At 53.7% G+C, this 27,027-nt stretch overlaps 2 protein-coding genes across 4 annotated transcripts; both read left to right on the top strand.

Moving 5' to 3' along the window:
* The first annotated feature begins 1,023 nt into the window (after positions 1-1,023).
* On the top strand, positions 1,024-7,862 carry LOC144736836 (hydroxylysine kinase-like). Of its 2 annotated transcripts, none has more exons than XM_078619480.1 (5): positions 1,024-1,785; positions 3,617-4,970; positions 5,583-5,725; positions 6,527-6,707; positions 7,005-7,862. In XM_078619480.1, exons 2-5 carry the CDS (start codon positions 4,565-4,567, stop codon positions 7,508-7,510), a joined length of 1,236 nt encoding a protein of 411 aa, XP_078475606.1. In that variant the 5' UTR covers positions 1,024-1,785; positions 3,617-4,564; the 3' UTR covers positions 7,511-7,862. The 2 variants fall into 2 exon arrangements, with proteins under 2 accessions (XP_078475606.1, XP_078475607.1); XM_078619481.1 differs by lacking the exon at positions 1,024-1,785 and adding an exon at positions 2,418-3,220.
* Positions 7,863-8,824: 962 nt separating this feature from the next.
* On the top strand, positions 8,825-23,476 carry LOC144736837 (CKLF-like MARVEL transmembrane domain-containing protein 4). Of its 2 annotated transcripts, none has more exons than XM_078619483.1 (4): positions 8,825-9,168; positions 12,648-12,824; positions 14,057-14,158; positions 15,797-23,476. In XM_078619483.1, the coding sequence occupies exons 1-4, from the start codon at positions 8,959-8,961 to the stop codon at positions 16,088-16,090; spliced, it is 783 nt and encodes a 260-aa protein (XP_078475609.1). In that variant the 5' UTR covers positions 8,825-8,958; the 3' UTR covers positions 16,091-23,476. The 2 variants fall into 2 exon arrangements, with proteins under 2 accessions (XP_078475609.1, XP_078475610.1); XM_078619484.1 differs by lacking the exon at positions 8,825-9,168 and adding an exon at positions 9,720-11,193.
* Positions 23,477-27,027: the final 3,551 nt, after the last annotated feature.

Below are 27,027 nucleotides of genomic sequence, written 5' to 3' on the forward strand. Positions count from 1 at the left end.
GTAGCCCCCACCACAGGCCGCCTACCACACCGTGCTGGACCCACGTGCACACGCGCCTGGCGTGGTCGTGGGCGGTACGTGGTTCTAGCACGACCCCTTACACGCCACGGCTACTTTGTCTGAGTGTTGTGCAGTAGAAGCACGCGGAGGCGAGGAATACGACGAGGGCTGTCGCCCTTTACTAAATCACTGCCACACCGGTGTAGGTGCACTCCGTCTCGGTCCCTTTACCCCGGATACTATTTGGGTCTGAGCCTCGTCTCCCCCTTTGGGCTCTCCCACCCATACGCCCGGATCGGGGGTTCAGCCAACACCGCCCGGCCACGAGGAGGGAGAGGGACCCCCCCCCTGCGGCCTTCCTAGCCCTGGCCCCCCACGACCCCGCCCTCGTCACGGGGGGGGGGGGGGGTCCCTCTTGGGCGGCTCCTGCCCCACCTCGGACCCGCCCACGTTCCCGAAGGGGCCCCTTGCACCACCCGTGACTGTCAACCCGCCCCCACCTCCTCCTGCCCGCCTCCTCATTGGCTACTCACAATACTCCTCTACACGAGCACGACCCCATACACACCAGTCACGTGGTACTAACAGGTGGTACGAGCACGACCCCGACCCCATACACTCCACTGTCACGTGGTACGAGCACGTGGTACGAGCACGACCCTTCATAGGTAGTGCTCGCTAACAGCACTTGCCCCAACAGTCTGTCAAGGCTACACGGGGGATCTTTGTGAAGTATTGTATAGTAGTAGTCAAAAAAGCAAACAAAAATAAGCAACTCTGATAATGATAATAATATGCACTGTCCTTGAAGTTGATTGGTCCACACCCGAGACGGCTTTCTTTAGAGCCTAGTCCCCATTGGTGTTGGACCAGATGACACCAGAAGGCGTACAACTCAAACACAGTGCAAAGTATTGTATAGTGCGGTCCAGATGTTGTGACCCCCACCATCACCAATTATTTGACCCCAAGCGTTTTTTGTTTCACTTTCGCGCATTAATTTCCGTTTCACAACAACCCCGACTTGGCGAAAGTCTAAAGACGTTTCGCAGATTAACCCTCGGCACGGCAGTGGTCACGGGACATCTGGAACAACCCGCGCTGCTGCGCCCTCCCTGTCCGCGAGACGGCGCTCGCTGGCAGCTCCAGAGAGGCTTTGTAGCCGAAATTTTGGGGCGCGCGCCCTTGAAGATGAATTTGTTCATGCCCAGCAGCAGCAGGGGCAGCAGCAGTAGTAGCAGCAGTAGTAGGTGTAGCAGCAGTAGTAGCAGCAGTAGTAGCAGCAGTAGCGGCAGCAGTAGTAGTAGCAGCAGTAGCAGTAATAGCAGCAGTAGCAGCAGTGGTAGTAGTAACAGCCGTAGCAGCAATAGTAGTAGTAGCAGCAATAGTAGTAGTAGCAGCAGTAGCAGCAGTAGCAGTAGCGGCAGCAGTAGTAGTAGCAGCAGTAGCAGCAGCAGCGGCAGCAGTAGTAGTAGCAGCAGTAGCAGTAATAGCAGCAGTAGCAGCAGTGGTAGTAGTAACAGCCGTAGCAGCAATAGTAGTAGTAGCAGCAGTAGCAGCAGCAGTAGTAGTAGCAGCAGTAGCGGCAGCAGTAGAGGCAGTAGCGCGCGAGCCCGCGGTGTCCCATCGAGCGTGGGGCGGTGGGGGGCGAATCGATTCGCGAATCGACAGATGGGGAGAGTCGGAATCGAAGTACAGTTGACTCCAATCCCCCCCCCACCGCCTTCATTATCGATTCACAAATTTTGAAATTGGAATCGAAGTGGAGTCGACTCCAAACCGCAGGTCTGTCCGCGCGATGTTTTTAACCCAATTAAACTGACGACTCGGCTCGTTCGCTCACGGTCATTGGGGCAACGTGGCTCGCTTCCTGTACGAGAATAAAAAGTTTGTCGTCTCGATTGGGATCGACTTCGACATTGTTAGGGGCAGTCCGGCACCACCCGAGTCTGGCTGACCTGCTGTTGTCTCTTCCGGAGTGAAGATTTGGTTCGTGGTGACCTCTCGTGGGTCGGTGGGGGCGTGGGTGGGTAGCTGTGTGGGTGGGTGGGTACATGGTTGGGTAGCTGTGGGTAGTTGGGTGCGTGGGTGGGTAGCTATGTGGGTACGTGGGTTGGTGGGTGGGTAGCTGTGTGGGTAGGTGGGTGCGTGGGTGGGTGGGTAGCTATGTGGGTACGTGGGTTGGTGGGTGGGTAGCTGTGTGGGTAGGTGGGTGCGTGGGTAGGTGGCTGTGTGGGTAGGTGGGTGCGTGGGTGGGTACGTGGCTGGGTAGCTGTGTGGGTGGGTACGTGGGTGGGTAGCTGTGTGGGTGGGTACGTGGGTGGGTAGCTGTGTGGGTACGTGGGTGAGTGCGTGGATGGGTGGCTGGGTGCGTGGGTGGTTGGGTAGGTGGGTGGGTAGCTGTATGAGTAGGTGGGTTCATGGATGGGTGGCTGGGTGCGTGGCTGGGTGCGTGGGTAGTTAATTCTCAACTGAACTCAACTAATTTTACTTTACCAGCTAGCTGTAAGGCCCCACTGAGCTGTGTAGCTCTTTTCAGAAGCGACATGGCAACAAACGATGGCTCAACCAAGTGGCTTATCATCATCATCGTCATCACGTGGAAGTGTATAGCAGCAGCCACATGCTCTAAACGCGTGATGATGATTCTAAATGTGGAGGGAACACCCGGAGGGAGTAGGAGAAAAATCCACGCGACCACGGGGAGAGAGACACGCCAACTCCAAATATACAGCAGCAGCAGGCATCGTCAGGGGTCGGGATCAAACCCACGGCCTCCTGTACACCAGGCGAGGTAGTTAACGTCTCCCAGCCACCGTGGAGAGATTCTGATAATCTCACTCAAGTAACTGTGTGGTGGTTTAACATTCATTCAGAGAGACAGCAGGTGCAAGACTGACCTCTGAGTCACCAACACCACCACAACAAAGTACAGAGAATGAAAACTAAGCATGAAGATGTACAAACACCAAACAGATGAAACCTTTGCATGGAACCAAGTACAGCATTAACCACGCATTCTACTTGTGGTGAACATGCAAACTAACACACTCTGACAATCTGTGGGCATTGTCTTTGAGACTGACTTGTCTACACCAGAGACATCAGCGGCGGCCTTCTCTGTGCCCTCGTCTCCCCACCAGTGTCAGAGCAGAGAACAACGCCAAACGGCGGACAGCGCAGAGACAATGCCACACGCATCGGAGCATGCATAGCTCGGGTGAGCAGCTACAGCATGGGCTACCTGTTTGTCAATATCATAGTATGACACTAAGAAGAGGTTTAGATTTAAAGCTTCTGTGACTGCAGGGATTCGTTTTCTTGGTTCTTTCGGTAAAGTCACGTAGAAGGGAAGTAATAAAATATTTTTTTTTATTAAAAGTAAAGTCACGTAGAAGGGAAATAATAAAATAATATTTTATTATTTCTTATTTCCCTTCTACGTGACTTTACCGAAAGAACCAAGAAGATAAGAAGAGGTTGGTACGTGCTGTTAAGTCGATAACCTACTTGCCGCGCTGCCAACTGCGCGGGAGGCAATCTCTGCGTGAACCGCTAACCCTGCAGGCCACAGCCTCAGCGCTAACCCCGGCCGCTTGTGCCGCTTGTGCCGCAGGTGCCGCAGGTGCCACAGGTGCCACAGGTGTGTGGCGGCGGGACCCCCCGCGCTTGCCGGCGTCTCTCCTCCCGCCTCCTTGTCTCTCGCCCGCTTTGTCTCCCCGCAGCCGCCCACGTGTAGCCTGTAACAGGCTGTAGGGGCAAGTGCTGTTAGCGAGTAGCGCCTATGAAGGCCGACAGCGCACGAGGGGGTGGGTGACCAGCACCACGCCCGGCCGCCTTTGTCTCCCTAGGGGCGATATTTACACACCGCACCAGGTACTCATTTGAGACTGAGTTGACCTAGGGGAGGCCCAGAGCCGATTCAGATAATCGTCGCCGGTGTTGTCCGTGAGCGGGAATTGAACTCGGGTCCCCGGGTTCATAGCGCAGCGTAGCGCTAACCGCGACACCACCGCTCCCCAGAACAACACACAGACAGAGAGACACAGGGACAAAGAGACACAGGGACAGAGAGACGCACAGCAGACGCATTGAGAGACCGATCGTAAGGTAGATAGACTGCGACCGGGACAGAGCTGTAGAAAAAGAGAAGTTAAAGGAGGAAGGGAGAGAGAAAGTGGAGAGAGAGGCAGGAAGTGTGACAAAGACATTGAGAGACGCAGAAGTGGGCACAAGTTCAGAGAGAGCGAGAGAGGGATCACAATAAACCACAGAGAGAAAACTAATTTATTTACAAGTGCTTCGTGTGTTTAGTTTGTTGTCCTTCCCCTGCACCTCCGATTAGCACGTTTGGCTACGTACGGTGTGAAAGAAGTTCAGCGTACATGCACACAAGAAGAGAGACCTGTAGATGAAAGGGATAGATCAACGTAAATACACAGAGAGGGGGGGGGAGAGTGGGGCAGAAGGAGAGAGTTGGGTGGGATAGAGAGAGACAGAGAGAAACAAGGGGACAGGGAGGGAAGCAGGGAGAGATAGGGACCAGGCAGAGAGGGGAGAGAGGATGTTGGGCAGGGACGAGCATGGGGACGAGCAAGGGGACGAGATGGTGGAGGAGGAGGAGCTGGTGAGACCCGACGTCTCGCCGGACAAGGTGAGGGAGCTGGTGGCGAGGCTGTACGGCATCAACGCCACCAGCGTCACCGAGCTGGGCAGCTACGACGACCAGAACTTCCACGTGGAGACACGAGGCCACGTGGTCCCTGAACCTTCCTCCTCCTCCTCGTCGCCGTCCGTCGTGTGTCCCCACGGCTACGTGCTGAAGGTGACCAACTCGGCCGACAGCCGGCACCGCGCCGGCCTCGTGGAGGCGCAGACGCAAGCCGTGCGCTTCCTGGGCGAGCGCGGGTTCCCCGTGCCGGCGGTCGTGCCCACCACGGACGGGCGGCTCATGGCGATGGAGACGCTGGGTGAGACGATGCCGGCTGAGCAGTTGGGTCCGCGGTGATGGTGACGGTGTGTGTGTTGTTATAATTATTAAGTAATGGGGTTGGGCGCATGATAACCAACAATCACAAACAAGTCCCCGTGCTGTATGCCACATAAACTAAAAAACTAATAATTTAAATAAACGTGTAAAAACCCGATACGAAATCATCCCTAGACAAATAGGAGTATAAATACTGAATAAATACTGCACTCACCGATAATGATGATACAAAGCAGGTGTGTGTTTGTCCGTGAGTGGGGACCGGCAGTGCTTGTTCTTATTGTCTTCGTTATTATTATTTAGCTTATCTAGCAAAGCCTCACCTGGGTCTGATGACAATGATTGCTTTGTCAGGATAGTCCCACGCGAGTCAGTCGCGGTGCCATTTTTTCAAACGTAAATTTTGTCCACGGCACCAGCATGCAACGATGGACTGCTCGTGCGAATTACGTCACGGACAAGCCGGTGAGCGGGGCGGGTGAGCGGGTGAGCGGGGCGGGTGAGCGGGGCCAGTGAGTGGGTGAGCGGGGCGAATCGACGACCGCTGGATCATCGCTTGCACGGTGGACCGTGCCGTCGTGTGTGCGAGCAGAAGGCGACGGATCGGAGTCTCGCTTCATCGTGCGTCTCTTCACCTTCCTGCCGGGGACGCTGCTGGAGGAGGTGGAACCCGGCGACGATCTGCTCGGGCAGATGGGACGCACGCTCGCCCGCATGAACCGCACGCTGCACGAGGTAAGGCTCAGTGCAATTCGCCGCGGTGGCGAGGAGATGTTGACTGCCTCGCCTGGTATGGAGGTCGTGGGTTCGATCCCGAACCTGACGCCTGCTGCTGTATATTTGGAGTTTGCGTGTCTCTCTCCCTGTGGTCATGTGGATTTATCTCCAGGTCCTCCGGTTTTTCCCTCCACATGTAGAATCAACATCATACGTTTAGAGGCTTTGGCTGCTTATATAAATTTCCACGTGGTAAGCCACTTCGTTGAGGTATCATTTGTGTCCAGGTTACATCTGAAAAAGAGCTGTCGCTCAATGGGCCATACCTGGTAAAATACAAATTGAAATTTTAGTTTAGATCTTAATTAACTATCATCATCAGCCGTGATATCTCTCCTGCCGAATGTTCAAGCGAACACGCTATATGCAACGTATTTTTATTTAATTTGAAAGCTTTGGTCCAGCCTGTTGACGATTCGGACATTGATGACGACGACGATGACAATGGCGATGTTGAAAACGATCATTGTGATGATGATGAGCATGTTACTGATGATAACGTTGTTGCTGATGATTCGGATATTGATGACGACGATGACGATGTTGAAAATGACAATGGAAATGTCATTGTTGATGATGATGGTCATGTCATTGATGAAAACAATGCTGTTGGCGATTCAAACGTTGATGATGACGATGGCGATGACGATGTTGAACATGATAATTGTGAAGATGATGACCATATCATTGATGACAATGATGCCGTTGACGATTCTGATGCTGACGACGATGCCGCGTTGTCTCTCCACGCGCTCGCAGGAGTTCCACGAGCCGTGCCGGGCGGCGCTCTGCTCGGACGGGCGGTGGGGCCTCCAGCAGGCCCACCTCATCGCCCCGTTTGTGGACGAGGTGGAGGACGTCTCCCTGCGTGCCACGCTGGCTGACGTGGTGCACCAGTTCCGCGAGCGCGTGCTGCCCAACCTGCGACACTTTCGGCCCTGTGAGTGACACGCGACCATTCTGTGCTGCGTCTGTGTCCTCTCCCCCTGTCTTGCAGAGTACGTGTGTGTACATGTGTGTTTACATCTGTGTGTACGTGTATGTGTACGTGTGTGTCTGTGTCCATGGCTGCCAAGTGTTGTTAATGCTGCTACCATCATTGACAGTCAAGTGTGGTTAACGCTGCCACCATCATTGACTGTCATGCCTAGTTAACGCTGATACTACGATTATCGACTGTAAAGCCAAGTTAATAACCGCTGGCATCTGGTCATCATTCCCTTCCTGACCCACGCAGCGATCAACCACAGCGACTTTCACGACCAGAACCTGCTGGTGTGCCCCAAACCCTGCGCCGATGGCGCTGGCGGCTGGGAGCTGTGCGGAATCCTCGACTTCAGCGATGCGTGCGCAGGGCCGCTGGTCCTCGACGCGGCCGTCGCGATGGCCGACGTGGTTGCGTCGGCGCGCCACTCCGACCTCCGGCAGGCCCTGCGCGCGGCCGGCGCGTTCCTGGCGGCGTTCGAGCGGGAAGCGGGGGCCCCGCTGACGGGAGCGGAGCGCGGGGCCCTCTTCATCCTGGTGGCCGCCCGCCTGGCGCAGTCGGCGGTGCTGGCGGAGCGCGACTCGCGCACGATGGCGAGCGGCGGCCCGGCAGGCGGCCGCGCGCGTCGCGTCGGCGCGTTCGTCGCTCAGGAGGCGGCGCGGCTCGGAGAACTGTGGGCGGCGGGGGAGGACGAGGCGTGGCGCTGCTGGAGACGGGGCAGCGACCCGCCGGATGAGCCGGGGCTGCCGAGAACGTAATGTCGTTCGTCCCGCACCTCCGTTTGGCGCAGTTGGCTACGTACGGTGCGGGAATTACATTAATTGTACGTACGTATGTACGTGCGTGCATACGTACGTGCGTATGACAGCACCGCCAACATCGGGAGTAGGGGGCGGGGTGGGCGGGGCAGCTCTGCCTCTTTTTACACTGCACAACCGAGCCGTGCCGGGGCCTGGCATGGGCCCGGGAGGCGCGCCGGATTGTTTTTCCACTGCACAAGCCTTGCCGTGTGAATGAAAGAGGGGCGCGTGTAGATGATACGGTGATGCTGTGGCTCTCACCGTGGACCGACGAATGTCACAACCAAATAAATGTGATGACTGTCGTGTGGATGCACGTATGTTGAACTTCTTTCGCACCGTACATAGCCAACCGCACGCCAATTGGAGCATGTGGAGGAAGGACAAAAATGCATTCTTAGTCCTGCCCCTGGCCCTGCTGAAACCCATCCCAGATTCATCGTCTTTGCGAGACCAGTGGATTTCGAACCTTGAAGGCCCCTTCCTTCGCTCAGCTTGGCTGCGCCAGCGCCCAAAGGCGGTATCAGATCCGAGGGATAAAACCAAAAGGCCTGGCCAGGAAGTGTCAATCATGCAATAGGGGGAGATGAGACGTCCACTAACCCTGTCGAATATATTTAAATCAAGTACTCTAATCAAATTACCTTGTGATCAATGTCTGCTACCACGGCATATTTGGCCTCCTTTGTATTGTCTGGTTCATTGTGTTTCAAGTCCACTCAGCTGTCATGTATAATTTGCATACAGTTCACGTGAATCATCTGTTTATATATATCGTGACCATTATTAGCGACTATTCGATTAATTGCTGCTTGCCAGTGGTGGGCTGCTGGGGCGTGACGTCACTGGAGAGCCATTACCTCTTGAAGTCTGCCCGAACGTGACGTCAGCGGCGTGTCGGCGGCCACGTTCCACGGGGCGTGCGGCAACAGCTGCCCCTCTAACGCCACTTTATCACGGCTGTGGCGTCATCGAAGTGCAGAAATTAGCCTCGTGACTTTACCGACAGAACCAAAGAGTAGAGAAATTAGCCTGTGTGCCATGCGCTCCCGACTGTGACGTCACCGCGGTGCCGTGCCCTCCCGGCTGACGTCACCGCGGCGCCGTTACCGGCTGTGACGTCACCGCGGGTGTCGTGCGCTCTCGGCTGCCCGGATGTGACGTGTCTGAACCGCTCATGCGTGGGATTTTCTATTCCGGAAGTGGCGTGTGTGGAGTGCCGGAAATGACGCGGGGCCGAGTGTAAGCGGGCGGGGTGGGTGGTGCCGCGGAGGGAGGCGAGAGGCGGAGTGGAGGCGGAGTGGAGGGACAGGGAGAGAGGGACGGGCAGGTGCAGGGAGAGAGGGAGGAGAGGAAGAAGGGCAGCAGGAGGATCAAACGGCAGCAGCTGCAGGACCGCCGCTGCCATGCGGAGCGCGGAGGAGCGCGAGGAGGAGGAGGCGGGGGCGGGCATCAGCTCTGCGCACGCCGCCGCCTCCTCGTCCATGATGCCGGCCGGGCCGAGCCCCTACCAGCCCACCACGGAGCCCGTGCTGCTGCACCGCCGCGGCTGGGCGCCCGCCTGCGACCGCGCGTACGTGCGCTCGCCGCCCGGCCTCGTCAAGATCGCGCAGACGGTGCGAGCTCTGGGTGGGTGGGTGGGGGTCTGGGTGGGTGGGTGGAGGGGGGTCTGGGTGGGTTGGTGGGGGGGGGTCTGGGTGGGTGGGGGTCTGGGTGGGTGGAGGGGGGTCTGGGTGGGTGGGGGGGGGGGTCTGGGTGGGTGGAGGGGGGGTCTGGGTGAGGGTGGAGGGGGGTCTGGGTGGGTGGGTGGAGGGGGGGTCTGGGTGGGTGGGTGGAGGGGGGGTCTGGGTGGGTGGAGGGGGGTCTGGGTGGGTGGGTGGGGGGGGGGTCTGGGTGGGTGGGGGGCTGCAAGAGGCGGTGGTGGGGGTCTATCGGGACAAGGTGCACGCACGCGTAGCGACACGTGCACACGCACGCGTGTTTACACACTGCACACGCGTGCGTGGTTGATTCCACGTGCGTGTGTACATCGTTGCACGTGCATGCGTGTACGTACGCAGATGGTTTCATGTATGTACACATGCACGCGTATGTACACATGCACGCGTGTGTACACATGCACGTGTGTGTACACATGCACGTGTATGTACACATGCACGTGTGTGTACACATGTACGTGTATGTACACATGCACGTGTATGTACACATGTACGTGTATGTACACATGCACGTGTATGTACACATGTACGTGTATGTACACATGCACGTGTATGTACACATGCACGCACGTTCATATACACGGTGCACATGCACACACATGTATGTACATGTATACATGTGTGTGCATGTCGCGTACACGTGTTGTAGACATTGTACCGCGTCCGCACACTGCAGGGTCACGACTGCCCATGGTGCTGTTGGTTGCTGGCCGTTTGACGGCTTTCGTAGTTGCCTTCGTAAGACTTGTTGCTCCTCAGCAATTGTGTGCAACATCAAAAAGCTCATTCAGATGTTCCGCCTTAAATAGGTCGCATGGTCACTGATGTGGGCTCTACCACCGCATTTGTGTCCGAAAAGTCTGGCGAAAATCGGCAAATCGGCTAAAAAATGCTCAAGTGCAGCCCTGCAATATCTTGCTCACGCCAACTGCTGGCGGAAGGGCTTCCTCTTAGAGGGAGCTCCAGAGAGCCCCGTGGCCTCCTCTGCCACACTGGTCAGATGTTGGGCCTGCGGGATGTTGACTACCTCGCCTGGTATACAGGAGGTCGTGGTTTCGATCCCGACCCTGACGATGCCTGCTGTATATTTGGAGTGTATCTCTCCCCGCGGTCGCATGGTTCTCCGGTTTTCCCCTCTACATTTATAACCAACAACACGCTTTTAGAGTATTCGGCTGCTATAAATGTCCACGTGATGATAAGCCACTTCGTTGAGATATTATTTGTGATATGCAGGTCGCTTTTGAAAAAGATCTACATAGCTCAGTGAGGCTCACACGTTTAGTTTAATGTGGTATTCCGTTTGAACTGCTGGGTGGACAACAGCAGGGGGATTTAAGAAACTTAATTTTTTGTTCAACTAGCGTGCCAGGCGATGTAAACTACTAAGTGCAGTGTGCTCATTGTCACACCATTGCAACATCCTGCAAAATACAGCAACGATGCCCTCAGTTGTTGCAATTGATGTTGCAACATTCTGATCGTTGCCTTCCATCGATACGCGCTACGACTCGTCCCCATGGTTGTGCTCCACCAGGTCCGTGTTGTTCCCCTGTGGGATCGATGCGTTGAGAGTGGCAGCGAGCCCTGGACAAACACTCTTCGAGTGCACCCAGCGCGTACCGCTGCCTACGCAGCACAACTCACGTCAGCGCTGTCCAAACAGCACTCGGCGTTCCGTGCCCACTCGTTCGGATGACGGCGGCGGCGTGTGTGTGCGCGCGCGTGTGTGCGCGTGTGTGAGCGTGCATGTGTGTGTGCGTGTGCGCCTTTGAGTCCAGCACTGCGGAGGCAGCAGTGAGGGTTGGCGGATCACACGCACGTCGTGAGACTCCGTGCGCGTTGGCGTCGAGGTGGTGCCCATATGCTGGGTTGGCAGGGAGAAGGCGGAACGGCAAACGTGGACTTGCATCTGCATGGGAGGTGGTGGTTTTCCCCGTCGCATGCATGGACTTTCTCCGGGTGCTCCGGTCTCTTCTCACGCGTAAACACTAATTGACTCGGGCCGATATCACCTTCATATATAGAGGACCGCAGAACTTGGGGAATGTGGCGCCAGCTCACCGCCTGGCCGCCTATCCTGCTTGTCTGTGATGCAGCGCTGTGGGGAGGCAGCAGCGAGGGTTGGTGGATCAGACAGACGTTGCGACACTCCATGCGTCTTGGCAGGGACATGAAATAAATTCTGTTAATCTGCATATTCTCAGATGAACACGATCCATTGTAATTTAGATGACTACATTAAGCCCCCTCTGGTCTTCGCTCGCTTCAAGACTGAAACAGGAGGAGGATTTTTCCACACCTCTGGCTGTCGCCTGATGAAGCTGGTTGTAATCACCCGAGAAACGCCACGGTTCTCAAATTGTGAATGTTGTGGGTTCACTCTCCAACACAGCGGTGTACTGAACTCGTAACAAATGGCACTTTTTGACAAACTTCACTAATTGACTGGCGGGTGGTGGTGGTGCGTTAACTAATTGACACTTACGCGATCTATCCCAAAACATCTTTATGGATAGTATTGGTCGCAAAAGCCTACTAGTTAAACTATCAAAGACAAATTCCCCGTATAGCCTTAACATACTGTCGGGGCAAGTGCTTTTCACGAGCACCTACGAGGGCCGGCACGGCACACGAGGGGGTGGGTGGCCAGCACCACGCCCGACCGCCTTTGTCTCCCCAGTGCCGATGTTTTTACACACCACACCGGGTACTCAGTTGAGGCTGAGTCGGCCTTGGGGAGGCCTAAGACCGGTTCATATAATCGTCACCGGTGTAGTCGCTGAGCAGGAATGGGAACTCGGGTCGCCGGGTTCGTGGCGCGGTGCACGAACCGCCACTGCTCCCGCTCCCCGAAGAGCAGCGGGTCCCCAACCTTGTTGGCACCAGGAACGGTTTCGACTATTTTTTTCACGGACCGGGGGGGTTCATCATTGGGTCTTTCCCCCTTTTCAAAGAAGCTCTCCAGTGACGTTTGTTTTTTACTCATTTTGGCTACTCGGGGTTAGCAGCTTGTGGGCTTAGCAACACTGTGACTGAGACGAGTGCTTGGTGCGGGAAAGAGGCGCGGACGGAAGTGGTGAATAATAAAACAATGGGGGCGGGTTCCACGCGCGGACCCACCGCTCTCACCTCCTGCTGCTGTGCGGCCCGGTTCCTAACAGGCCACGGGCCGGTACCGGTCCGCGGCCCGGGGGTTGGGGACCCCTGCCGCAGAGGATATAGCGACACTCGGAGACACATTGACACTGTAGAGATGTAACGAGGCACCTCCGATTAGCACGGTTGGCCACGTACGGCGCGAAAGAAGCTCGACGTGTGACGGCCGCCGCTTGACGGTGCTGCGATGCTGCTGCCCGTGCGCGTGTCGCGAGCAGTCGCTGGACCTGCTGACGTTCATCGTCGCCAAGAGCGTGCCGGCGTGCTCGCGCTGCGGGGCCCTCTACCTCGTCGAGGCGGTCAGCTTCCTCGCGCTGCTCCTCACCGGCGCCCTGCTGCTGCTCTTCGCGCTCTCTCTGCACCTGCGCCTGCCGAACTTGAACTGGCCGCTGCTGGTGAGCGGCGGGGGGAGGGGGGGCGCGGTGGTGCAGCCGAGCACGCGGCCTGTAATCTGGAACCGGCGGTTGGTGGATCGCGCGCAGATGTTTTGTTTTGTTTGCGAAACTCCCTTCCCGTGGGTGTCAAGAAGGTGCCCGTACCCCTGGCTCGCCAGGAGAGTGAAGTCCGGCAAATGTGAACTCCGCCTGTTCCTTCTGTATGTATGGGAGCCACGGTGGCTAGGAGATGTTGACTACCTCGCCTGGTGTACAGGGGGTCGTGGGTTCCATCCCGACCCTGACGCCTGCCATATATTTGGAGTTTGCGTGTTATCCCTGTGGTCGTGTGGATTTTTGTTCGGGTCCTCCAGTTTTCCCCTCCACATTTAGAATCAACGTGAGATTAGAGTATTTGGCTACTGGTAAAAATGTTCACATTATGATTAGCCACTTTGTTAAGCCATCATATGTGATAGCCAGGTCGCTTCTGAAAAAGAGCTGCTTAGCTCCGTGGGTCTTACCTGGTAGAATACAAATCAATTTATGTTTGTGTCCGTGTGTTTACACGTGTGTGCGTATGTGTTTGTGCTTGCCCGCGTCGGTACATGTACACCCATGTGTGTGTGTTTACATGGGAAATGGTATTCTAGTGGCGAACCGAGTTCGATTCCTGCTTACGGCCAAACAAGAGTGACGATTAATTATCTGAACCGGTCGTGGGCCCCCCCCAGGTCGACACAGCCTCAAATGAGTAAATGTGGTGTGTAGTGAACATTGCCACTTGGGAGCCGGGCATTGGTGCTGGCCACCCAACCCCCTTCGTGTGCCTTGCCGGCCTTCGTAGGTGCTCCTCGCAAACGCCACTTCCCCCCCCCCCCCAACAGTGTGATTGATTTCGATTTAAAGCTTTCGTGACTGCAGGGATTCATATTCTTGGATCTTTCGGTAAAGTCGCGTCGAAGGGAAGTAATAAGAGTAGAGGGGCTCGCCTTGTCAAGGCGCTCTGCTCCTCCCGCCCAGCTTAGAATACGCTGCCAAGCTGAGCAGTGTCCATTAGGACGCTGTCTTTCCGACAGCTCTGTTCTTTACCTGAGGACGGCTGCTTGTGTTGTGGTCGAAACGTCGTGAGAATTGTATAATGTTGTATTTTTATTATTTCCCTTCTACGTGACTTTACCGAAAGATCCAAGAATATAGTGTGATCGATGGCTGTGCGGGGCATCTTGTCTTTGTCTCGTGCGTGAGCACAGGACGTGGTGAACACGGCCGTGTGGACGGCGCTGCTCTTCCTGGCGAGCGTGCTGCTGGCGGCACTGGGCGATGGCGGCAGCGGTGCCCACGTGGCGGCCGTGGTACGAGGGGCGCAACGCCGAGTAGAGGGGCTGGCGCGCGGCGCCGGGCCCCGACGCCGTCACGTCATCTGCGCCTCGTTCATTCGTTGATTCTCGTGACCATACAAACCTACTTGCATCATCGAAGAGGCGCGCGCATGATCAGCTACGGCGCCGCGGTCACATGGCCACTGATGTGGGCTCTACCACCGCATTTGTGTCTGAAAAGTCTGGCGAAATTCGGCAAATCGGTAAAAAAATGCTCAAGTGCAGCCCTGCAATTTCTTGCTCACGCCAACTGCTGGCGGAAGGGCTTCCTCTTAGAGGGAGCTCCAGAGAGCCCCGTGGCCTCCTCTGCCACACTGGTCAGATGTGTTGGGCCTGCGGTATGTTGACTACCTCGCCTGGTCTACAGGAAGTCATGGATTCCATCCCGATCCTGACGCCTGCTGCTGTATATTTGGAGTTTGCGTGTCTCTCTCCCTGTGGTTGCGTGGATTTTTCTCCGGGTCCTCGGGTTTTTCCCTCCGCATTCAGATTTGACATCACGCGATTAGAGTATTTGGGCTGTTGTAAATTTCCACGTGATCACAAGCCGCTTCGTTGAGCTATCATTTGTGAATTCAGGTTGCTTCCGATCAATAGCTACATAGCTCAGTGGGCTTTTAACGCCAGAGAAAGCGAGCGAGGAGACATCGTCGCCTCTTCGTCGATGACGCAGCTCGCCTTCTGGGCCCGGTCGTGTTGGCGCGGCTCCCTGGCAGCCATGCTGATCTCTCCCTCGCTCGCTCTGTCGCTATAGACACGTGCAGCCCTTGCGTTGATCTACTGCTGGATGAGTGAGGGCCTCCACATGCAGACGTCGGTCATGGGAGTTGGTTGGCCATATTTTTGGCCGCGCTGCTCAGTTGCGGATCGGTGAAGGCGGAACAGCATAGATACGCGCGTGTGAGCATCGGAGTACAACAATGGATTTTGCCGAGACAATGCCCAGCACGTAAGCTACAGAAATGCAGCGCTGCATTTAACCAAAGTCCTTCCTTATGGTGGCTGAAGGGCTCATGTGAACGTGTTATACTGTCTACAAATATGGGTCGGAGTTTTTGGCTTTCTATGTATGTCTGTGGGCCTCCTATGGGCCCGAATCTATAGGTCCCTATGCAATTGCCGTATGGGTCTTGTGCGAGTATGTGGCTCCCAACGTGAGTCTATGGATCTCTTTGTCTGTCTATAGGTCTCTGTGCAGGTCTGGCTCCTTGCATAAGTCTGAGTCCCCATGCAATGCATTTGGCCCCTATGCGAGTCCATGGCCCCTATGTGTTGGCACGATGGCGAGATGTTAACTTCCTCGCCTGGTATACAGGAGGTCGTGGGTTCGATCGAAACCCTAACGCGTGCTGTATATTTGCATATCTCTCTCTTCCCGTGGTGGCGTACATCTTTCTCCGGGTCCTCCGGTTTTTTTGGCTGGTCTAAGTTTCCACACCACGAGAAGCCATTTTGTCGCGGGATCATTTGTGGTGGCCAGGTCGCTTCTGATAAGAGAGCTGAAAACAGCTTGGCGGGCCTTAGCCTGGTAACAAGAAATAGTTGACATTCTAAATAGATCTTAGTCGACCGACTGCCTTGCTTACCCCCCCCCCCCCCCCCCCCCGACAGACGCTGGGCTTTCTGGCGCTGGCTGCCTACGCCCTCAACGTGCTGCTCATCCTGCGGCGGCGGCGACGGCACCGTCACGGTGGCGGCGCAGCCGCCCTGGGGGTCGCGGGGGTCACGGCGCCCGGCCAAGAGGCCCCCTCTCCATCCGCGGGTGACTACACGCGGGCGAGGAGCGACTGCGCGGACGACGCGGAGCGGCCGGGCGTCGCACCGTCGGCGTCATCGCAGGACTGGGCCGTCGACGATGAGGAGGTGGCGGCCGTGGCGCCAGTCCCCACTGCACTGAAACTTTAAGATGACCTCGAAAGAATTGGGTGGCGTGGGGTACAACCCACCCCACCTGCCCCACCCCACCCGCCCCACCCGCGCCCCCCACCCCCATCCCAAAATTCAGAGGGTGTGGCGTGGGATGGTGGCAGCACACCGGAGTGTCGCGACGACGAGTATCCTGCCTCAGGGCTGGGTGGGACTCGCCAGAGGGGAGAATAATGTGACGCTTTGTATTTGTTGAGTCACCCTGGTGACGCGTGTTTTGGGTCGTTTCGGGTCCGTGGGGTCGTTTGCTCGGTTTGGCCGGCCGGCCGATACTTCCTGGTGATGCTACCGATGTGGCCGTACAATTTCGCCCCGTTTCCCAGCGATGCCACGAATTGCCGTGATTCAAGGCCACGGTTTCGATTCAGGGTTCTGAATTCAGTACGGATCAATGTCCACGTTTTCTAATGATGTGTCAATTCAACCAATTTGGATCTCTTCTCACGGAGGATGGGAAGTGTGTTTAATTGTGCAAGTAAGAATCGATTATTATTTACGATTCCTACAAATCGTACGTGAACAAGCACATTTTATATTTAGGCGAATAGGGCGGGGAAAATAGACGACAAACGAGATAGAACGAGAAGCAATAGAAATCGGGCGTTGAGACGGAAAAATTATTGGTTCTTGAATCAAATTGCCACCGTGAAATCGTGACAAATCGTAAACATCGCTGTGCGTTTGGGAATCGTTTGAGTCCGACTGTGAACAAGATAAGAGCTTTCTGTGGCTTTTATTTTTTTTTATTTTAAATCGTTTTAATCACTGCGGGGTCATTTGTTTCAACAAGAGCATTGTCCACGGAGTGAATTCGTGAGAAGAGGAATAAGGGAATGAGGATGTGACTTGGGGTTAGGGATAGAGTTGCGCGATACCGCATTGGTCAATACCAATTCACCTGCACGACACATGCATTGGGGAATGACGTGCTCCGATTCACACACACGCAGCAGCAGCAGCAGCGCTCAAAGAACAAGGCGACCCGAGTTGGATTCCTGCCCACTGCTGACATCAGCGGGAAGATTGATATTTAAACGAAGCCCTTGGGTCTCCCCTCCTTCACCAACACGTACTGATCGGCATGGTGAAGTGTGGTTAAAACAACCCCAGGGTGGTCATCCTTGCAGATGAGACTATCCCTGGTCTCTGGAGTTCATGCGCCTGCTCAAACAACTTTTAATAAGACCCCTCACAACCGGCACTGTCTGGGGATGGCTTCACCCAGCGGTGGCGGTTGACAGAGGCCCGGTAAACAAATTTAAACATTACAAATGCCACATGCAGTGCGTCCGTGTGACCACTTGAGCCGTTAAGTTGACCAGAGTGTCGTTAAACAGAAACACAACAAACGGCCCGTAGTGGATTCTGCAATGGGATCGCAAACTCAACTCGCGACAATTGTTCAAACGGTTTCACCTCTTATTGACGTGGGAAAATGGTGGTGTGCGTGTGGCAGCGATGACCTCAAGTGCACTGCTGAAAGGTCGCAGCCCCCCCCCCCCCAACACAGGCACCTGACCCGCGTCACCGCCACCAATGTTTTACATTGTCACGGGGAATTATTTTCTACGTTGGTTTTCGTTGTCGCGTGGAATTTTTCCTCCGGGTCGTCCCCTTGGGGTTTTTTTTTTACCCTCCGCGTTTAGAAATGGGCGTGCGTTTCGATTACTTAGCTACTGCTGCTATATATTGCCACTTAATGATAAGTCACTAAGTTGAGCTATCATTTGTGATGGCCACGTCACTTGTGACAAAAGAAGCTTCGGTGGGCTTCAGGCGGTGGTCAAATAATAATTGTTTCTAGTTTGTTTAAACATGTGGCGGACAGGCGTAAATCCTCGGGTAGACGGTGCCATCTCATCCGGAGTTAGTTTCATGACGACTGCGCAAAGAGGCCTCACGCGGCTGTGATTCTGTTGTAGGCGAGTCGACAGCAGTGGTCCTTTTGGATACTCGGGCCCCACCAAAAGACGCGGAATATCCATCACCTGCTCAGGGTTGCTCGCAGGAGATGAGCACCGCCTCATTTGAGCAGGAGGCCAAGTACCCAAAAGCACCATTTGGTGTCTTCCCCCGACCGCCGTCTCGCGTCAGTGGCGTTGGCGGCTCGCTCACCTGGTGAGGCACCGCACACCTGGTGAGGCACCGCACACCTGGTGAGGCACCGCACGCCCTCGCTGCCCCCCACCCTCATGGGGAGCGGTGGCGCAGCGGTTAGCGGCTGCGCTATGAACGCGGTGATCTGAGTTTCAACTCCCTACCGCGACCAATGACGGTGGCGAATGTTTGAGCCCTGGGGGGGGGCTCTCTTAGGTGACCTCGGGGGGGGGGGGGGCGCTCCCTTAGGTGATCTCGGGGTGGGAGGTCACTCCCTTATGTCACCTCAGGTCACCTCAGGTGACCTCGGCATTGCAGGAGCTGTTGCAGTGCCTAACTCATCAGCGCTGGAGATACAAAGGCGGCCGGGCGGTGGTGTTTTTCCCCCGCTCCCCTCGTGTGCCATACCGACGGCCTTCGTAGGTGCTACTTGCTAACAGCACTTGCCCTCAACAATCTGTTAAAGGCTATACAGGAGTCTTTGTGTAAATATGTAAGTGCTGCTGTTCCATTCTTGTTATTTGACTGTTACACTATTACGTGAGTGTCACACTCCGTTACATGAGTGCTGCTGTTCCACTATTCGCACTGTGACCACTTAAACTGACAAACGAACAAAACGTGAAAATGGAATGCGGCAAAGCGCGGAGATGGGATCAGGGGTTGGGGTGAGTGTTGGTGAGCAGGCCAAGTCCTCGCTAGCCAGTATTGGTTGTGGTCAGTGGAGACTTGGTGAGGGGTAACGTTGGTTTGGGTCAGGGTGCACCTCCTCCCCGTTACAAGGAGCGGCCGTTAACATTTGCCACAGTGGACGAGATGTTAACTACCTCGCCTGGTATGCAAGAGGTCGTGGGTTCGATCCCAACCCTGACGCCTGCTGCTGTATATTTGGAGTTTGCCGTGTCTCTCTCGCCGTGGTCGTGTGAATTTTTATCCGGGTCCTCCGGTTTTTCGCTCCACATTTAGAAACACGCCTCTAGAGGGGTCAGCAAACTAAATAAGGAGGCAAAAAAATTAGATTTTAGTACAAAACTGAATATTGTGAGATCCACAATGCAATGTGAATGCATGTGCATCACGTCACGAAGCAGTCTGCGAAGAGAGGGAGGTTGTCGATCCCTGGTTGAGAGTATTTCGCTGCTATACATTCCCACACGATAAGCCACTTCGTTGAGCTGTCATTTGCGGCCAGGTCGCTTGTGAAAAAGAACCACGTCGTTCAGTGGACCTTACCTGGTAAAATACACAAATAGTTGTTTTTGCTTAGTTTTGATTCTGGTGGATTTTCGTTTGCGCTCAAACCGCTGGTGGTTCGATCACCGCGGCCCAACTTCAGTTGGTAGCGAGGTCAAATCACGGCGGTGTCTCCTACTTGGCCCTACATCCTCTCGAGGGGGTTGACCAATGAGGCACCACGTGGTGGCATTTCCACCTCGAGGCTCAAAACTGAGTAGGAGCCGAGGCGCCCCATGCTCCCCACCAAGTGTGAGAGCACCACCCACTGGGCATTGTTAATTGTCGTTGCGCTGGATAAATGTGTGCATACGTCCGTCAAGTGTGCCCTCGAAATCGCCTACATGGATACGTACGCACGTTGAACTTCTAAACACAGTTCTAAAGAAATAAGAGTTTTTAATCTAGATTCATGCTATGCCCTGCGTGTATATAATGGCGAGTTTAGGGTGGCCTCTTGGGAATAATGTGAAACATTTCAAGTGGCAGGAAATGTCACGTGCCATGCATTGCCAGTTAATTCTGTACTATTGCACAGAAACCACCAGAGCATTGGATTGTACATACGTACATGGAACTTCTTTCGCACCGTACGTAGCCAAGCCTGCTAATCGGAGGTGCGGTGGGGAAGGACAACACACTCAACGCAAACAAGCAGTTCTCAAGAAAAGATTTGGTGTGTTGCCGTAGTGACTCGTTATTTTCACTGCTTCCAGTGGCGTTTTTGCACCTTTCTTTTCTACTGCTTTAAAAAATACATTCTCACAATATAAAAAAGTAGGATTGTGAATGTGCTAAATTTGTCCAACTTTGAATTAACAAGGTTTTAAGGAAACCGTTATACCAGGGCCACCCCACAACCTGAATGATCACTGTATTTCGAGGACACTGCGTGCGTGCTAGCCAGCCACACACACTTGTACGCGTGTGCGTGAGCCAGGCAGCAACACACGTACACTCGTACGTGTGTGTGTGCTAGCCAGCCACACGCACACTCGTACGTATGTGCACTCGCGGGGTGTGCATGGCGTAAGCAGGGCTCTGATTCCCAATCCCAGTGGGGGGCCTTGAACTTTGACCGTTGGTCCGCATTGTTGTTACAAACGTTGACCGTCGCGAACTTGTGTGCATGAACTACTGTTTAACACTCAGTCGGCTTTCGCGACCATTATGATCCGTAATTGAGGTGTTTTTGGGTTAGATCGCATACACACTCACATTTTAAATACGGTGGGTTTACTCTCCAACACACAACCGGTGTGCTGAACTAGCAACTAACTGGAAAGTTTTGTTTAAGTGACAAACCTTGGTAATTGGCTGCGTCAGGTGGTGGCGGGTTTTCCGACATTCATATTTATGCAACCTATCCCCCCTCCCCCCCCCCAAAAAAAAAATAACTTCTGTTGTAGATGAACTTTTGTGTCGGCAGTGGCAAGCCCCCCAGCGGGGTTGCTGCATCGAGCCAGCAAGGGCGTTGTTCTCCTTAGGGGGAGTAAACAGTCAAACTTGATCACTCACAATCTATTTTTACCATCACCCACTGCTGGCTTCATTGGACCACATTTTAAAATGCACTTTTGTTCTCTCTTTTTTTTCTTAGTTTTTTGTAAATATAGTTTGTGGATCTCCCCCACAGATGACCGCACGGGTGAACTTAACAATTTACTTCTCCCATCCACTCAATCCACCTGCTTTACACAAGGCCTGGGTTCTGGGCAGGTAATTTGGTATTGCTGCACAAGCGCACGTATTAAATAGTTCAACAAGTTCACCAATAAAGATGGAATTTCCTAGGCGAGTGACTTTTTATAGGTTTTCAAGTGATTCCAGGGCGCTCCTCCTATCCACATACTTGATCACACAGGTGTGGACACACACACAATCCACACCTTGCACACCTGCTAGGAATTGTACAGGTGTACACACGCTCACAGTTTCCACACCTACCAGGAATTGTACAGACGTGTCCACACACATTCTCCACCATCTGGGGAGTGTGTCGGGAAATATGCTAAGCTGCGCCGAGTGACCGAGCGGATGTGAAACCGCCGAGTCCAGTGATCGTGTTGGTATCAGTGTTAGTGTGTTGGTATCCGTGCTAGTGTGGGTATCGGTGTTAGTGTGTTGGTATCAGCGCTAGTGTTGGTGTCAGTGCTAGTGTGTTGGTGTTTTGGCGATGATTTGCACAGGAGTGCCTTACTGTTATGTCGACTGCTGAGTTGTGTAAGGTGTGTGGGTACCTTTGTCCGTGTGTATCCATGTGTGTGTGTGTGTCGGTATGTATGTATATGTCCGTGCTTATATGCGTGCATGAGTGTGCGAGTGCGCGCATGTGAAGTTTGTGTCTATTGTATGTGTTGTCTGTGTGTGAGTATACAGGGTGTTTCACAAAGATGGACCTGATTTGAAATCGCTATATCTCTGCAACCACGAACCGCCCATGAATGAAACTCTTACCACTTGAAAGGGCGGGGCATAGAGAAGGCGGGGCATAGAGAGGGCGGGGCATAGAGAGGGCGGGGCATAGAGAGGGCGGGGCATAGAGAGGGCGGGGCATAGAGAGGGCGGGGCATAGTTTCAAATGATTACCGCAAGATGTCTCTTCCAGCGCACAAACTGCCCCTAGCCTCAGTCATTCGCAAGACGGTGACCCCTCAACACACAAGGGGCGTTTTGCATTCTGCAGTTCAGCAAGACTGAATCCGTAATTACGGTGCAGCGTGCGTTTCAACGGCGTTTTGGCATTGATCCGCCAATGTCAAAGAGCATTCGTCGTTGGAGCCGACAATTTGAGGAAACGGGCTGTTTGTGTAAGGGGAAGAGCACGGGGCGACCACGCACCTCAGAGGGAAACGTGAGAAGAGAGGCGTTTGGGACGAATTCAACTATTGTCACGATGTTGTCCGTACAGCAGTTGGAGGGCACAGAGCATTTATAAAATGGTTAGTAAAACTTGATAACTCATTAAACCGTTTGTAACATTTTGTGTAATTGTAACACGTTGCCATCGTGAAATATACTGCTTTGAAATTGGGTTCATCTTTTTAAAACACCCTGTATATACAACTGCCAACCAACAGGGGATGTCTTAAAACAATGGAGGGTGTGGGAGCGTGACAGGGCAGTGTGGGAAGATGCGTCACAGGCTACTGTGGTCGCACCTTCCCATCAGCAGAAGGCGAGGAGGAATGGTGGTTGTGGTGGCTTACAACACCACCGAAGATGCACATCAATGAAGGGATGCAGACAAGGCTTATGATTCAGATGCCTTCTATGACCTGTCCCAGGTGCTGGCTAGAGTGGCCCCTCGGGATAGTCATCCTGTTGGGTGACTTCAGTGCCCGAGTGGGTCACGAGGCAGGCCCGTACGCTGGAGTGGTTGGAAGGCACAGGACAGATCAGCTCAATAAGAATGGTAGGAGGCTGCTAGATTTTTGTGCAGCCAATGGGCTTGTAATTACCAACACGCTCTTCCGGCATCGGCGCATCCACACAACATCATGGATGCATGCCAGGCCCAAGCAAGAACATCCGCGTTGTGACGAGACAGCGGATGGCTGTCCACTACTGCATGTGGAGACCGTGTGGCCTGGTGGCTCGCTGGTCGAGATAGCGGCTCGCAATTGGGAAGGTCGAGGGGTTAGACTCCTGTTTAGGGGGGCGGTGACTCGGCTGTACGTAACCATCAGCGTTGGGGAGACAAAGACGGCCGGGCGTGGTGCTGGCCACTCACCCTCTCATGTGCCGTGCCGGGCTTCGTAGGTGCCACTCTCTAACAGCACTTGCCTCAACCGGCTGTTCAAGTCGAGACGGGGGATCTCTGTCGATGTGTGTATATGCATATGTGTCTCTGTATTTATGTGTATGTATCCGTGTGTATGTGTACACTGATGGCTATGTGCATACATTTACGTGTACAGTATATGTGTGTGTGTGTACGTGTCTGGGTTTTATGATTTTACACTGGAAGCGTGCATTGTGTCCGGGGCGGTTGGCATCCACTCCTGCTCCTCATTAAAGAACACACTCCTCACACACTGCTGCTGCTGGACTCTGCTGGGTGATTGTGTTGGTGGACCGTGCACTTGTGGAATGAGTTGGGCGACAGACACTGTTCTGCGGTGGACAATTCTGATTGACTCTGCCGCTGGTTGACATTGCTGGTGGACTCGACTGGTGGACCCCTCGTGGGTGACTGCTGTTGGGTTTTCCTAGTTGATGTGTCATGCAAGACTGCTGGTCGACCAGTGGTGGACACTTATGGTAGGCTCCACTGGTGAACTATGCTAGGAATCGTACAGGTCTCTTCACACAATCCACACCTGCTGGGAATTGTACAGGTGTGTTCACACACAATCCACACCTGCTGGAAATTGTACAGGCGTGTTCACACACACAAACACCTTGTACACCTGCTAGGATGTACAGGTCTGTCCACACACAATCCACACCTGCTGGGAATTGTACAGGTGTGTTCACAATCCACACCTGCCGGGAATTGTACAGGTGTGTTCACACACACACCTTGGACACCTGCTAGGATGTACAGGTGTGTTTACACACACACCCCTTCCACACCTGCTAGGATGTACAGGTGTGTTTACACACACACCCCTTCCACACCTGCTAGGATGTACAGGTGTGTTTACACACACCTTGTACACCCGCTAGGATGTACAGGTGTGTTTACACACACCTTGTACACCCGCTAGGATGTACAGGTATGTTTACACACACCTTAGACACCTGCTAGGATGTACAGGTGTGTTTACACACACCTTGTACACCTGCTAGGATGTACAGGTGTGTTTACACACACCTTGTACACCTGCTAGGATGTACAGGTGTGTTTACACACACCTTGTACACCTGCTAGGATGTACAGGTGTGTTTTCACACACCTTGTACACCTGCTAGGATGTACAGGTGTGTTACACACACCTTGTACACCTGCTAGGATGTACAGGTCTGTCCACACACAATCCACACCTGCTGGGAATTGTACAGGTGTGTTCACAATCCACACCTGCTGGGAATTGTACAGGTGTGTTCACACACACACCTTGGACATCTGCTAGGATGTACAGGTGTGTTCACACACACACACCTTGGACACCTGCTAGGAAGACGAGGCTGTTTGGGGACTCCACTGTTGGAGACTGATGGTCGACGAGTGGTGGACAGTTTTGGTAGCCTCTACTGGTGAACTCTGCTGAGAGATGATCGTGTCGGTGAACACTGCTTAAACAACTCGTGCAGGGCACTTGCGGGAAACAATTGGCCGCTCATTGCTGCCCAACTTTGCGCTGTTGTTCGATGTTGTGCTCAGCACTTAAAGCAGAAATACTCCTGCGAATACATAGTGCTTGTTTGCATGCGTGGTGGATTGTTAACGAGAATGTGCAGTCTTGTGGGAGCTCGGGATAAAGCAGGATTGAGTCTGGACAGTGGCTTGGATGGGTGCAAGTCGATTGTTTTTTGTAAATCTATTGGGCTCTGTCAGTCTTCGGGTTTCTATGCGAGTCTATGGGTCTATATGCAAGTCTATGGGTCTCTTGAATCTATGGGTCTCTATGTGAGTCTGTGGATCTCTATGGGTGGGTGGCAGCTCTGTGCCACGATTGCCCCCGCCCCCCTATGGATCTCCCTCCCCAGACACCGCCACCTCTGGCATCCTCTTAGATTCAAAGTCTCTACTCAAAACGTTCACCTGTGTGTGCACGCGTGTGTTCAATGGCAGGCAAGTCCGGTGGCTCTGGGCTCAGAGAGCTGAGCAGGCACCGCTGAGACCTTGGGTTCAGATCCAGGCTGCTACCCACGGTTAAAGCGGGTTATCAAGCATTCGCGAGTTGATCGTCTCAGCCGGCTCACCATTGACTAATAGACCACCCAGAGTCTCACACGGAGAGCCGTACACTCACATAAAGACCCATAAACTTATACAGAGACCATTAGACTCGCATAGAGACATATAGACTTGTATAGAGACCCATAGACTCACACAGAGACCCAAGCTGAGTTGTGATTAAAAGGGGTTCTCAGCTGCAGCGATTTGATCGTCTCAGCCCATTCATCACTCACGTAAGGAAACGAAACCCTCGTATTAGGGTTGGTCATGCTCTTCATTTGGCTGCATTGCAGCTCTTGAGAAGAGAATACGATCAGTGACACGTGCAATAGAACGGCCACTGACCGAAACGTCGCCTGTGTTTACTTTTTTTAAGGCAGCGTTATTGACGAGCTTGTTGAGTGGTTGTGTTGATTGTGCTTGTGTTGATTGTGGTTGTGTTGATTGTGGTTGTGTTGACGGTGGTTGTGTTGACGGTGGTTGTGTTGACGGTGGTTGTGTTGATGGTGCTTGTGCTGATGGTGGTTGTGTTGACGGTGGTTGTGTTGACGGTGGTTGTGTTGTGGTTGTTTTAATTTGCTTGTGTTGATGGTGGATGTGTTGTGGGTGTGTTGATGGTGGTTGTGTTGATGGTGGTTGTGTTGATGGTGGTTGTTTTGACCGTGCTTGTGTTGACTGTGCTTGTGTTGTGATTGTTTTAATTTGCTTGTGTTGACGGTGCTTGTGTTGATTGTACACCAATACATTTGCTTAAATATATCAATTTGACTGCCACGTCATGAACAACACTCTCGGCTTCCGGGCGAGTGGGACCTCACCTTGCTGCACCTTGAGGTCACGTGAAGGGATCTCAGAGGTAGTTCTCTGATGTCCACTTCCACGAGCCGTGTGCTCGAGCACAGAGGGGTTGCACTGCCGCGCGAGAGATCGGAATGGGTTTGTCGTCTTGCGATGCCGATACAGTTTGGGGGCGGGGAGAAAAAAAACCCCTCTCTAACATGACAAGACAATATGACATCCAGTTGAAGTGACCTCCTTTACAGACGAAAGAGGCAGACGGATGGACAGACGATTGGGGAGAAGGGACAGGCAAATTGGAACTCAGCGGACGATGCTGAGAGCACGGGGGCGGGGACAGCGGCGGCTCAGCGGTTTGCGCACTGCACTCAGATCGCGGAGATTTCACTCCACGTGTGCTCAAACTACGTCCATGACCGACACGGCGAGGAAAGAAATTGAAAATATGTATTCATAGTGCAGGAGGAATCCGATGAGCTACAAAGCTTTTTTTTTAACAGATGTCCACTAGGGGCACGGGGTCAGAACGTTACAACAACAAACAACAACAACACGATAGGAGTGAAAAGTAGAGGAATGGTCAACAAATCACTAATAATAATACAACACCTCTATTTTTATTTGAGCAGCTATTTTTATGACGTGATCTAGCCACACATGGCAGCTCAACTCAGTGGCTTATCACGTGGACATTTATAGCAGCAGCCAAATGTAATCCATCCGGCAGTGGATTGACAAGAGTGCTGTAGATAGACAACGGTGGGACATCTGTGTCCGTGATCTTACTCGGGACGTGCGGCGCATGGCAAGGGGTGCCGTTAGCCCGTGAAATCGCGCAAATTCCCGACTAGATGCAAATGCAAATAAATACTTTTGTGTGCTCCACGAGAGAATGCACAACACAAGGGCAGCTTTGTTTTGTGACATTGCGAAATAGTGA

The sequence above is a fragment of the Lampetra planeri genome, chromosome 63 (assembly GCF_965212315.1).
Source record: "Lampetra planeri chromosome 63, kcLamPlan1.2.h2, whole genome shotgun sequence".
Classification (NCBI taxonomy): domain Eukaryota; kingdom Metazoa; phylum Chordata; class Hyperoartia; order Petromyzontiformes; family Petromyzontidae; genus Lampetra; species Lampetra planeri.